The sequence below is a fragment of the Microchirus variegatus genome (assembly GCF_963457635.1).
Source record: "Microchirus variegatus genome assembly, chromosome: 6".
In the NCBI taxonomy this organism is placed as follows: domain Eukaryota; kingdom Metazoa; phylum Chordata; class Actinopteri; order Pleuronectiformes; family Soleidae; genus Microchirus; species Microchirus variegatus.
Genome location: NC_139807.1, coordinates 9,006,574 through 9,021,621, shown reverse-complemented (window position 1 = coordinate 9,021,621; position 15,048 = coordinate 9,006,574). Strand labels below are relative to the sequence as shown.

Genomic DNA, 15,048 nt, shown 5'->3' with positions numbered 1-15,048 from the left:
TTTCTGCCACATGACCTAAATCTTCGAAAACTGGACGTTAAAGCAGATTTAAAGATGTGATTCTCCAACTGTGTCGCAAATATTCTTCTCCGCCACAACGCAGAAATAAGCAGGCCACAGCATGACTCAGCTAAAAAGCGGCTACTGTTTTTTTATTCATAAGTTTTGGTTTGAATCAGAGTTTATATTTTTTATCTTTCCACTATCCGAACAAGTTCTAGCACCGCTCTACTCGGCTCTTCTATTTTCTTTGCTTTACCATTAGCGATAGTACCATGTTCTAAGCTAGCTGAGCTGAAGCTAAAATGTGACGTCAACATGTCAGAGAGTGTCGTCACTGGAAGAGTCACGAGCGCGACGTCCGACACAAGAATCAAACAGAACAATGCCAAAGTGATCAGTTAAAAAGGCTTAAAAAGATCCAACATTTAGCAAAGGAAATGTATTTAATCGCAATAGTCTGGTGCATTTAGCGACAGCGCTGCTTGGAGCCGAATCACGACCCGTTCAGTCGCATTTCAGTTCAGTGACTGTGTCAGACGGAGTACTGAATGACTGTTTTTAATCAACTGATTCTAATGATTCACTACACTGAAAACAACTGCTTTGCTAGTTTGTGTGTTGCGTATAAAACGACGTCACAGCAGTTTTGCTATGATGACCCCGCCCAAATAAGGGAAAACGTCGAGACCGATACCAAACCAAGTTGAGTCGAGTTGTGCAGGAACTGTAAAATGGAAAAGCAGCATAATTATGGTATCGGCTCCTCCCTGTGTGTGTGTGTGTGTGTGTCGGTGAGGTCACACTCACGTGCATGGCCAGGATGCTGCGAGGAATGAGCTCTCTGTACTGCCGGATGGTAAAGTGCCACGTCTTGATCCTCATCAGATCATCAAAGGCGAACTCCAGTATCAAACGACCCTCTGTACAAACCTGGACAAAGATCACACGGTTACTTTTAACATGATGTCTTCACTTTTTTTATTTATTTTTTTAAACAGGCCTCCGGGCAAATGTCAGCTAACAACATAAAAAAAAATAATATATAATATAATATATATATGTATATATAGTCAAGAGTGTTTATTGGCTGGGTGTGATTTTATAACGGGGAAATAAAGTAGACAAATAAAAATGCTGGAAGGGTTGTTTTTTTTTTTTGTCTCCATGTTTTTGGACTTTATTCAAGGACTCGGCAGCATGACTGAGCTATTATGCTCCCAATATTTACTCCGCTCACTTCCTTCATTCAGAGCCGTCTGCTGTCCTTGGGCCTCTTCACCATCCCGCTATTTTCTCTAAAATGTGAAAATAAATGTAATCTGGAGAGGGGTGTGTGTTTACGCCAGAGACAAAAGAACTTCAGGTCAGAGAGAGTTGCCAATTAGGAAGAGAGAGAGAGAGAGAGAGACACACACACACGCACGCACACACACACACACACACACACACACACACACACACACACACACACACACACACACACACACACACACACACACACACACACACACACACACACACACACACACACACACACACACACAGAGAAAGAGAGAGGGAGAGTAAGGGGAAAGCAAAAAAAATTTTTTTTCGCCCCCCCCCCCCCTTTAGCTGAATCCAGCGTTTGCCGCGGCCCGTGCGCTTCTCCCGTATTCCGTTGCTGTGACAACCAGAGGAAGAGAGGAGAGAAGAGGGAGAGACAGACAGACAGAGAGGGGAGGCGAGGCGAGGGGAGGGGGAATCAGCTGATTAGTTGGCATGGCAACGGCAAAGATGTAATCCCACCAGACACACTCTAATCAATGCCCCCAGCGCAGATGGTCTCCTGAGGATCAACAAGAAAGAGGCTAGCGGCCACACTGCACCCCCACCACCACCACTCCACTTCCACACCCACCCACCCCAGCATGGTCACGTGATCCACCACGAACTCCACCAACACTCAGTTATAAAGCAAAAAAAAAAAAAGTAAACGAAGAAGAATAAATAGAAAACTGGAGCTGCTCTGCTCTGTTTTTTCTTCTGACTTGACTGAAAAAAACCCCAAAAACAAATGTTCAGCGTTTGTGCAGCGGTGCGTTCACCGACTTATTCAACGGAGATTCTAATAAGTAAATAAAGAAATAAACATAAACAGTGGTAGTATAGTGTGTGCAGAACAGCTTTTTGTTGCACAGAAATAAAACACAGGTGACCAAAAAGAAAAAGTGATATTATTGTAGTTAGTAACAGTGGACGTGCAGGGACAGGAAGCAACTTTTTAAAAAACACAAGCATTCAGTGACCAGTTTATTAGGTACGCCAAGATATAAAGCTAATGCAGAATAAAAACAATCATATTTTCTTTTTGAGGTGTCGATTTTGTCAAGAACAGTGATAGAAAAGATATATATATACTGTATATAACACCTAAAACTATATCTACACTTCTATAGAGTACAAACACCATGTTTGCACTACTATATATCCAAAAAACACCACTTATTTAGTATTTTTCAAATGTTTTATCATGAATTTCCCTGATTTTCTTTATTCTAAATCTTCTACATTATATATATATATTTTATTTTCCTCATATTCCCAAATCTTCTTTAGGAATATATACCAAAAATCTACATTTTTCCTGCGAGTGCTGTGACAGTTCGTCTGCACTACAGCGTGGTGGTGGCCTGACGTCGGGCTCGTGGCAGCTTTGATAAGTGTGGATTAGACTAAAGCTAAATATTTGGACGTAATCCTCTGTGTTTAATGGACAGTGAAAATGGTCTTTTATTTATTTATTTTTAGTAACATTTTACTCAACAGCAGTTTGTCCAACCTCTGACCCCGTGTTATCTCATCCAGAGCTAAAACCGTTTGTCCTAATTAGGTGATCATTTGAACATATTCAAATTTTTTCACATTTTCACTTTTTTACATTTAAAATCTGCCTGCTTGAAGGGACAAGTGAGTATAAATTGATAATAATAATAATAATAATAATAATAAATGTACTTATAGAGGTTTAAATAGTTTACTTCCTCGAGTCCATAGCAGCACATACTAACAGAACAGACAGAGACAAAAAGAAGACTTATGAGAGATTTATGGATTTATCACACGACAGGAGGATTAAGTGTTTATGTTTTTGAGAAAACTGTACTTCTCAAGACAAACAAACCTCCTAAAACCCACTGGATTAGCTCGAGAGAAAAAAAGAAGCATTATAACGGAGATAATAATATTTTTCTGAGCTTGGGAAAAGTTGACATTTTCAACAGTGGGATGTTTTTATGAGTGGTTTTATTGAAAGAAAATGAGACGTATTGATTATTTTCGAAATAAAATGAGTAAAAACATGATGGATTTACTTTATAAACATGACCTATATTGTGACATCTTCTATTTTTTTTTTCTTTTTGTAGATAATCCAGCTGCAACTTCTTTATTTTCCTCCTCTAAATGAAATGTTTCTTTTATGCAGTGGGAGAGCTTTTTCTGCCCCTTGAGCCTCTAAAAACCTATTAAAAAGACAGAATACTTGGGTGGATGTGAGGAAATAAATTATAATTGACATAATCCCTGAGTGCAGTTCTCTGCTTTTACCCACCAGCGGCGGAATAACTTGAATATTGTTTACCTTGTGTCTCGTAAAGCTTTCCCAGGTGATACAGTGAAAACAATCGGAAATGATGTGCCTGTACTACAGAGACCATAGAGGTCTATTTCGCATGTAATTTCAATACATGATGCACAATCTGAAAATAAATAGATATGTAATGTGAATATAGGTGATTAGTAAACATAGTGAAACAAACTAAGGAGTGAGAAAAAATTATTATTATTAATTGACCAACAAAAATCGGAACAGCTGTTGAAATTGCAGATACTAGAATATGAGGGCCACATGTAAAAAAATAAATAAAACAGAAAAAGTAAGAATTCCGAGATTGAAGTGAGAATTCTGAGATTAAAGTGAGAATTCTGAGATTAAAGAAAAAAAGTCAAAGAAAAAAGTAAGAATTCTGAGATTAAAGTGAGAATTCTGAGATTAGAGAAAAAGTAAAAGAAAAAAATCTGAATTTTGAGAAAGAAATTGAGAATTCTGAGATTAAATTGAGAATTCTGAGATTATAATCATAATTCTGAGACTATAGTTAGAATACTGTAATTTAAGAAAAAGTCAGAATTCTGAGTTTTCTTTAATCTCAATCTCAATTCTGACTTGTTAAACTATTCCGTAAAATACAACTTCTGAATACATTAAATAATAATCATTTGTAACTTTATGACATTTATTGCCCTCCTTTGTTTTATTTTGACATTATTCAATGTTTTATCATCAACTAAACATAAAGAAAAATGCAGTAACGGGGCAACTTGGCAAAAAGTCAGGGTCGCATCCAAACTTGGTCGATTTAATGTTTTAAGAATCACTGTAATTCAAATAAACATGCAGGATTGTGTCTTAGTGGTACAGTGCGACCACCGTCTCTCTTCTGTTTTGGTTAAAAATCCTGTTCCCTTATGAAAACCAAAGAGGAGGAATATCCCGTTGAATCACATAAAAAAAAAATAAAGAAAAGTGCTCCATTAAACGGTACAGCCCCCCTCACAGAGAGTCCTCATTGATTTAAGAGCAGGGTCATAAATCTTCCACACATCGGGGCTCCAGATCAGGGGATCTCCGGCTCCGAAGAGCGAGAAAGAATAACAGCGTCCCTGCTGCCGAGATACTGTTCAATACTGTAACTCTGACATGACAATCTCTTCACAGCAGAAGTAGCTGAAGGTCATTAGATCGATTATTAAGAGCATCGGCGGACGCCTCTGGTGAATATAAATTGGCTCAAAGTTGACTAAAATGTCCTCAATTATGGCAGCGACGATACTGTGACTCCACACACATACACACGTTATCAACACTGTTTATGGTTATTGTGTACGTGGAAATAAGTCAAGTGTGACTGAACTAAGAGATGATACAAACATGTCACATACACAAAAATCATCTGTATTCTATGTGTGTTGTATTGTTTTATAGATTTCAGATACACCATGTGTTTGCCCAACTCTCTTTTTATAGATGATAAACATTTAACAACACAATTTAACGCATCAATCCAGGGTACAATTTCTGTTAAACCCATAATTATCTCAAAGACACAGTCTATTTTGTGATGTTAATGTGAAGCTACAACAAAATAAGTTGTGGATAAGTGTTGTGGTGGAATAGTGTAACTCATTTGAAGTTAAGTTTTAGTGTTTTTAACTCTCTTACTTACAGAGTCCCCAAAGTGACATGAGGAAAAAAAAAAAAACACAAAAAAAAAATGATGAGAAAAAAACTTTTCCAAGATTTCCAAAAAATATATTTTTTTTGTTTTTTTTCATAATTTTTTTAAATCTCGAGTTTCAAACTCAAAAATTTATGAAAATGTTTTTTTCGGTCAATTCTTTTTCATATATTTTTTTTAAATCTTGAGTTTCCAAAAAATGTAGAAAAAAAAGTAAAAAAAAAAAGTAAGTACGGAGCTCCCGAAGTGACATGAAGAAAAAACAAAGACCAAACAAAAAAAACGAATGAAAAAAAAAAATATTATTTCATAATTTTTTGGAAACTCGAGATCTTGACTTTCAAACTCGAGATCTCGAGATTTAAAAAAATTATGAAAAACATTTTTTTTTTTTTTCATAATTTTTTGGAAAACTCGAGATAGAAAAAAAAAAACATATGGAAAAAAAAAATCATAATTTTTTTGAAATCTCGAGTTTGCAAACAATTATGAAAAAAAAATTAACGTTAAGATTATTATTTTTTTTCATCAGTTTTTTTTTTGTCTTTGTTTTTTCTTCATGTCCCTTTGGGGGCTCCGTACTTACTGTTACTTTAAAGTAAAAAAGTTAGTTTTAGCTTTACATGGACATACAGTATATACATATGTTATGGATTTATGGACACATTCTGAATTATCCAGATTATTATTTATAAGACATGTCGTCCCGCAGAGAAGCAACTCAAACATCTATGGAAATATGAAGACACTACAAAAACTCAAGAGAGGCTCAGAACAAATACACGTCGTCCACTGGTAAATAATTTCTCGGGGAAAGTAAGAAAGAAAAAAAAGAAAGAACGAAAATCCACCCAGGGAGTTAAATTGACTTGCGCTGCAGCGGCGATCACCATGTCACTAACTCGCCTCGCCTTTTGCTCTCTGCTCCACTCTCAGCTTGCACAACCCCCCCCCCTCCCCACTGGTAACAAGGGCCAGGCCCCGAGATCCAACACACACACACTGGTCAGGAGACACAGCAATGCATGCTGGGAAGTGGGAAACAAGGAGGACGGGGGGCTGGGGGGGGTTTCTGGTCAAATTGGCGCCCTGTGTCACCTTGTCAACACCTCGCCGCCCTGCGAACCCTCACACGCCGTCTCTTACACCCCCCCCCACACACACACACACACACTCTTTACAGACAGCCTGTAAACCCCGCCCACTTTGTTAGTGTGTCACACCTGAGTAATGAGAAATGTGGGCAAGAGAGAGAGAGGATGACAGTCGTCGAGGCTGTTTTTAGCTCGTGCACAGAGATTTCCTGCAGTGTTTTTTTTATAATTACTGCTACGTTTATTTTTATATATTAAAAAAAAAATGTCTCCTCTTCTCCAGAGGGAGCCTAATTAAATATTTTAAACTCTGCCTCGGCCAATTAGGGGTGCAAGTAAATATGAGCGCGCTGAAATATTGCAGAATGTCACCACGGGCGTGAAACTCTGTATCGACACGGACAATAGTTTGGAGTTGTAGTTCAGCCTCCGACCACTAGTTGACGACAGATTCTTCTTCTTCTATTCTCTACTGTTAATGTAGAGAAATGTTGTAAAAAAAGGCTACTTGTTTGGGGAAAAACAACAATATACTGTATTGTTTCCAAATATGAAATCCAAATGTTACACATTAATGTAAGTTTTAATGTAACTTAACTTTTCATACATTTTATTGGACAAACTTGTAATATTTATCAAACGTTATTATTTTAAACGCACTATACAGTGTAGACACAAAAACTGTTGTTAAACACATGTTTATTTAAGTTAAACTACCTTTTTTGTATAATTTATTATTACTGTCATATTTATATGTAAAAAAATTGATAATTTCAATCTATTTGAACATTATTTCTATTTTCTCTACTTTGTGCCTCTTATTTTTCTTTCGCTCAGTCGTGATAATAATATTTATATCACCATTCTAATTAGGTTCGACATGACGGGGGAAACATTTGTGAACAGATGATCCACCTGAGAGAGACATCATCTCTATTTATTAACCTCTGTTGTTTACTTTTATTAAATAAGTTGCATACACACGTTTATTGATACTAAACAACACACTGGAATAAAGGATTGTTGCTGCAATGACTTATTTAAACTGCGACATGTTGTCGAAACCATATGGGAAAATACGGTAACTGGTGTCGCAGTCAAACTGTTCCCCCGTCATATTACGTCCAAAGAAGTGGGTCAAATTCATGTTTCAACTATAATGTTTGTTACAAATGAAACGACAATTATAAAGTGATTTCTCTAAAGTTTACAGCACAGGAAACAACACGAGTGCGATTTAATGACGTGAAAGTGACATTTTGTCAGTCAAACCAACTAAAATGAGAGAGAGAGAGAGCGACCGCTGGCAATTTTTCTTTCTCTCTTGTTCTTTTAATTGCCTTTTTAGTTTTATTTTTAAATCTCAGCAAATGACTCGATGTTGTTATTACTAGGGAAAAAAAACAAAGGCACAAACTGCTGTAAATGTACATATATATTTATGTATATATATTTTTTTATATACACACATATATATATATATATATATATGTATTCATATTTATTAATGCTGGGCACTCGGTTAACGCAGGTTAACGCATGACGCGTTTCCATGACGACTGACCGGGAAAAGACGCGTGTGATGTCATGTTAACGTGCCCGGCGACACCTGAGTCGAGGCACCGTTTACCAGTTAGCTCCGTTAGCTGCATTAGCTCGTTTAGCGCCGGTTAGCGTGCCTACAGTCGAACTGGAGCGGTCTGTTTATTAAACGAAAAAAGAGCAGCGCTACAAATATGTGCCTCTGTTTTTAAAGTTTAGCGTTACTTTAAAGACTCATTTTAACAATTCGGAGTGACGTAAACATGACGTCGCGCGCGTCTTTTTCCGGTCAGTCGTCACGGAAACGCGCCGTGCGCGCTAACGTTGACGCCGTTGACTGCCGCTATCGTGTTAACGCGCCCAGCACTAATTTTTATATACATATACATGTATGTATGTATACACAGAGAGAGCGAGCCCAGTTATAATAGTAGAATAATTGGTTAAATGTGCTGATGCCAATAAAGTAAATTTGAATCAGACTTTTTCAAGAGAGAGAGAGGGAACGAGACAAGCAAAGAAAGAGACAGGCAGAGGAAGAGAGAGAGAGAGAGGGAGAGGGAGAGCAAGAGAGCGGGTTGGGAGCTGGGGATGATTTCTCTAGGGATGAAGGATGCGAGTGTGTGTGTGTGTGTGTGTGTGTGTGTGTGTGTGTGTGTGTGTGTGTGTGTGTGTGTGTGTGTGTGTGTGTGTGTGGAGGGTATAGGGTGCAGAGGGGGGGAGGATGAGAGAGCGGTGGAGTAGAGAGCAAGAGGGGGGGGGGAATGAGCGAGTCAGGCGGGGGAATGAGACAGAGAGAGGAGGGTGGTGGTGGTGGTGGAGTGAGGGGATGAGGGGATGAAGGGGGGGGAGGATGAGGATGGTGGTGGTGGTGTTTGAGGAAAGCGAGGCGAGGCAGAGCTGATTGAGATTCGGGGGCCTCCAGAGCTGCAGGCTCACGGCTGCTCGCAGCTCAGAGAAGAACACGCTCAGTTATTGGAATTCTTTTTTTTTTTCGCCTGCAACAGCCCCCTCCCCACCACCACCACCACCCGCACTCCCCGCCCCCGCTTTTTTTTTCTAATGAATTAATTCTTCTCATCCAATTTAGGTGGAGATGAAAAGAGAGCAGCTTTTTTTGTTGTTGACTGCGCTCGACCAGTTCTGTTTGGGTTAATATCAGACACTCGTTATATTATTATATTGTTGTTTTTTAGAAGGAGGGGAGGGGGGGGAAGCAGAGAGTCTTGTTTACCAAACAACAACAAAAGACACTTCCTGTATGTTCTGCGTGTTTTACTGACATGATATCACACAAACAGCCCCCACCACCTACACCCATTTATATCCATTTATCCACCAACCACTGCAGGATTTTCTAAACATCATCTGTTTCCATTTCAACAGTAAGAACGACATAAATAATAATAATAATAATAATAATATATATCTATGCTGCCATGCTACTTGCCTTATGAAGAAACTGCATTCAAACTGATAATTACACAAAATCTTATCATGATATACTTTTTTTAATCAATATCATTCAATATTAATATATTCTTCTCTGGATTCCTCATTAAAAAAGTTTCATTTTGAGATATTTGAGCATCTCAAAGATGTAAAACAAAGAATAAGGTGACTTTTTATGTAGAATTGTGTAGATTCCATTTATTTTTTTAATCATTATATATAATATTTGTAGTGTGTATACTGCGTTTGTGTATTTCACACATTTATTCAATATATAAATCATTACATATGATGATCAATCCAACAGTCTTTAAAGTCATCACAGAGACCTGATATCTAAAATCTTAGACCATATTGTGACTCATATTCATTCAAGTGTATTTAAAACACATTATTAATTCCACACAAAGTCCTTAAAACTGATAATCTGCCTGTCACTGCCCTATGAATAAACTAAATATTCAATTTCAGCTTGAACATGCAGCCTTCATACATTCAAACTCTCTGCAATGTACGATTATTTTCATAATAATTAACCTGTCGATTATTTTCTCGATAAATGGAGTAATCGTTTGGTCCAAATTGTTGAAAAATGTTTCTCATACCTGGGAATAATGTTCGCAAAAGTGATTCCGTTTCAATGATTTCTTTGTCAAATGGAGCAAAGAAACCAGGAAATATTCACCTTTAAGAAGCTGAAAAATCAGAAAATAAAAAAAAACAACAACACTCAAACCGATTAATCTTTTATCAAAATAGTAGACGATTAATTTAGTAATAGTAGGAAGTAATAGTTTCGGTCCTGATTCTAACCAACCATCTGTATTTGAAACTGTAGTCAAACCACTGTCAAAAGAGTATAAAAGACTTAACTCTTCATATCTGCCTGTTTTAAAGAAACTTACACAAGTTAAATCAGTGCTGATTAATCATATGATCTCCATATTATGTGTTATATGTTCTGTATATGATGTTTTTTTGGGTGGAGCAGGGAGTCTTGTTTACCAAACAACAACAACAAAACACATTTCCTGTATTTTCTAAAGGTTTTACGCTCATTTACTATAGCATAACCAGCAACAACAACAACAGCAGCAGCAGCAACAGCAGCAACTATATGCACACATTTAAACATCCATCCCCACCCCCATCCAACCACTGCATGAATAATAAAAAATGCACAGAAACAGACATGATGTGACCTCAGGATCCTCACATGCAGCCACTCATACACTCTGAAAATAACGTGCACACGCGCTTATAAAAGTTTAGAATATGTAAATAAACACAAAGGTTTCTCAGAAAAATCACATCTAAATGTGAAATACTGAGGCTTTTTCTTGATTAAGTGGGAGTTTGCAGTGAAGAGAGACGCTGCACATTCTATGTTCATTTAGAAACATTTCAGTTTTTTTTTTTTTACTTAAATCACATGGGGTTTTTCCAGTGGTTAATCTTTAAAAAATACACCAACATTTAAAAAGAAAGAGCTGAAAAACAACTCATCTTGTGTATCTGTATGTATATTTTAAATTAGCACATAAAAAACCTGAAAATATCGCACAAACATGTCGTCGTACAGATAAAACGTTAGCGTGATGTGACGTGTAAACGCATGATATAAATAAATCATGTGACTGAAAATCCTGTTGCAATTCTTTTTTTTTTTAAATTTAATATGTTTTTGGAATGACTCATCCTAAAATCACAGACATCATTAACGTCAAAACACGATGAACCCGTAGTGACTGTGACTTCTGCTCGTCGTCCGAAAACTGCACTCGAGCTCACGAGAAGTCAAATTTAAGGGTTTAAAGAAATAAAACTTGTCTTTCAAATGTTTAATATAATCTGAATACATTGTTTAAAAGTACAGCATTTTAACTCCTACAGGAGCTTTAAGTTAAGACGAGACGAGACAAGACTCGTTATGTTGTTACGTTACGCTACGTTGCGTTATGTTGCGCTACGCTAAGTTACACTAAGTTAAGCTACGCTACGTTACGTTAAGCCACGCTATGTTACGTTATGCCACGCTACGTTATGCCACACTACGTTACGCCACGCTACGTTACGCCACACTACGCCATGCTACCCCATGCTACGTTACGCTACGCTAAGTTACGTTACGTTACAATACGATACGACATAACATGACACGTCAGGATAGGGCAAGACAATATAAGTTAAGATATGACAAAATAAGTTAACATAAGACAAAATAAAAAGAGAAGAGCTAAGCTAAGCTAAGCTTTCAGCTGATAAATATCCATCTCAATTATATATTTCTCAAATGTCCAATAAAATGAGGTTAAATTTGAAATTTGTGTAAATGCCTCTAAAAACACACCTTCTTGTCAAATCGTTGCCTCTGATGAACTTTCATGACTGAATTAAGGGGGGGAGGACAAGGGAATCTAATATTTAAATATCTAAAAGCAGGACGGGGGGAAAAAAGGCAAATTGTTGCCCTGTTGTACAAGAAAAATGGCACGAGAATTTGGATCCTGGTCAACTTGTGAATTAAGGTCATTTGTATTGAAAAATGCTAATATAATTTGGGCTCAGTGGCTCATTCTGTTCATTTCTTCTGCATAAAATACGATTTTAGATCTTAATAACTGACAAAATGACGTGTCCTTTTTCCTCTATTGTGTATTTTATATATAAATTCCTTTTGTAGGATCAGAGCCCTTGGTTGGTCATCCTAAAAGTTAATTTCACACACACACACAGAGTGTCAAGTTCTGAAAACAAGAGGGCGTGCAGCTGTTTAATGTCAGAACAATCCGGTCCGGTGCTGTAGCTCAGGGTTCATGGTACAGGGAACATGGAATCCCTTTAGCTCGACTGCTCAGCACTGACAAGGTATCTGGCCTCAGATTCATTTAGAGAGTCAGCACGAGGAGACTAAGAGTCAGCTAGCCATCTGGATCAGACTGTAGCCGAGCAGATATTCACTCCGGGGCTCACAGGGGGATTCTCTCCCTAAAGTCAAAAGCAGATGAGCTCAGCTCGAGTGCTTTCACAAGACCTCGGTGTCAGGTTCGGATTATCTCACCTGAACAATTTGTGTTTCTTCGGCTTTTCTTGCTTCTTCTGTCTGCGCAGAAAAAACCCCACACTCTATCCACAGATCTTATTCATGTCCTTGTCCTCGAGTATCTGAGAGACTGAGGAGTCGAGTCCGCGGCCTTAACGGGTGAAATGCCAGTGGATTTTTAGGTCCAACAGTAGCAAATTCTACATTAAGTCCTTGTTACTGTAGCACTGTGCTGGCTGTGAGTGACTTATGACGGAAGTTTGAACAAACTTCCTTCATCAATTCAAGAAATAGGGCTGAGACAGTTACTTTACTGATTGATTATTAACTATTTTGATAATTGATTCATTGTTTTAGTGCATTTCAAAGTTTTCAGCTTCTTAAATGTGATCATTTCTGGTTTATTTATTAGAGAAAGCATGGACAAAAGAAGACCTTTGAGAAACAATGATCAATATTCCTTCGACCAAACGAGAAAGGAATCAAAAGATTAATCGACTATGACAATTATTGTTACTTGTGGCCCTCAAATGAATCACAAAGTGAATCACACACAAAAATAATGTAGCCTAATGAAGAAAAAAGCGGGTTAAAAGGACAACTAAGTAACTATATATTAACCTAAGTCATTAGAAAAACTGCGTTTAAAACCAAACAAATGTCTATTACATTGAAACCATTGCAACATGAGTTCACATGATGCTGATTAAGTACAACGCTATCTGTGTTTCTCAGTATCTTCTAATACTGGACCGGAAAAAAGATGCGAGTGACTCCGGATTGTTAAAACGAGTCTCTAAAGTAACGATAAACTTTAAAAACAGAGGCACACGTGCGCAGTACACAGGTACGCAGGTTATTTGTAGCGCTGCTCTTTTCGTTTCATAAACAGACCGATCCAAACGGTGCCGCGGCGCGTAAACATGATGTCACACTCGTCTTTTTACGGTCAGTCGTCATGGAAACGCATCATGCGTTAACCTCGTTAACCGGCGACATTCCCTACAGACGTGATGCAAAATGGCACAAAACAGGTTGGCGTATGACTGAAAACACAAAGACACCCTAAACTCTCTACTGCTCCAACACCATGGAAAATGCAAAATGCTTCCTTGCCGTCTTCCTTCTCAGTCTCACAGGACGGGATTTAGTGAGAAAAAACGGGATTTCGTGAGACTAGACATTCTGGGAATCACGGCAAAAGACCCTTCGATGGAAACCGCTACAATTAGCCCAAATCTTTGAAATATCTCTTTTAACCATGCTAAATTTAACTTGTTGAGTGTCTGATTCTGCATAGAAAGACCAGATTTAGTAAAAATCTGATGAGTTTTGACAGAGATATGATTTCTTACACTTTGGCTCTTTATAAGAGATCAGGATTCCAACCAATATTTAAAGGGAACATACTTGGGTTCAAAGAGTTCAAAACCATGCGAATGAAAACATAACCTCCTAAAATGAGTTACTCTTTAAGAGAATTACACTTTAATGTAGTCATTCACCAAAAGTGCTGAGAGGCATCAACACCTTTAAAAACCATGAGGCAAAGATTTAAGACGTATGTAACATGAAAAATTCATTCATTCAAAAGAAAAGCCCCAGTAAAGCCACTGTGTCCGATGAAAGAGAGCAAATTTAAAGGTTATAGATGGATTTGATCTTGAACCCAGTTAAACACCTTTTTCCTGGTCTATTATCAAACGCCCGTGATCAATTATTCATGGCGGGAGACGCTCGGCGGGGTCAGGTGTTACCTTTGTAAACATTGGCTTCCCGTGCTGAGTGACCATGGTGCACTGATCACAGTCCAGGGTGATGCACGAGTTGTGGAAGGACTCCTTGGAGTGTTTGAGGATGTAGTGGAGCTCCGTGACCCCGCCCTCGAACACCGTGCTGAAGTAACGCGGGATCAACGTCCGGCCGATCGCTGCGGGGGAGAAAGAGAGAGAGAGAGCGGCTAAATATAGGCGACAATGAAGAGTGAGAGCTGAAAATACTGACTCTAATGTAGCACCATTATAGACTGAGAATGGTCCTGCTGCATCTGTTACTACCAATATTACCATTATGTCGCCTATGTTATGTAAGATTTGATGACAAAACCCGACATATTTCAATGCATTAAACACACAAACAGAACTTTCCTTTTTGAAACAGGAAACGCTGTAGTATGTTTGCCAGGCCTGTGTGTGGCGCTGTGACATTGTCATAAAAAAATACAACGAAAGACTAATGAAATTAATAATAACATGTCATTTAAATCCAAAGCAAATAAAGGCAGATGAGCATGAAACTGAGGTGTTAAACCAGGACAAAATCTGACAAATAAAAATATAGTTTTGTTTCTCATTGAAACATTACATTTGGCTCAACAAAGGCCCTGTTATAATATTTATCATACACTTGTGATTATAAAATGGAATTAAAAAAGGACACAAGCCAAAGTTGTAAAAAAAAAAAAAAAAAACTGGACCTGACAAGAGCCTCTGCTTCAGATTCTTTAATCAAGATAAACATTTTATTAGCTGATCAGATATTCCAATAATGCCTCACACACACACACACACACACACTGGAGCTGCATTATGTGTGGACATAATGGATACCTTAGCCCTTTACCTTAACCTTAACATCA

The 15,048-nt window shown here is 37.9% G+C and overlaps 1 protein-coding gene across 2 annotated transcripts in view; it reads right to left on the bottom strand.

The window, feature by feature from the left end:
* ldb2a (LIM domain binding 2a) overlaps nucleotides 1-15,048 on the bottom strand; it is a gene marked incomplete at its 3' end in the record, with an annotated part of 107,717 nt that overhangs the window by 27,640 nt on the left and 65,029 nt on the right. For both annotated transcript variants that reach the window (XM_083890689.1, XM_083890690.1), the window contains exons 3-4: nucleotides 14,168-14,340; nucleotides 811-933 (exon numbers count right to left, since the gene is read on the bottom strand). In XM_083890689.1, coding sequence (XP_083746815.1) covers nucleotides 811-933; nucleotides 14,168-14,340 — 296 coding nt within the window. The remainder of the gene's footprint in view (nucleotides 1-810; nucleotides 934-14,167; nucleotides 14,341-15,048) is intronic.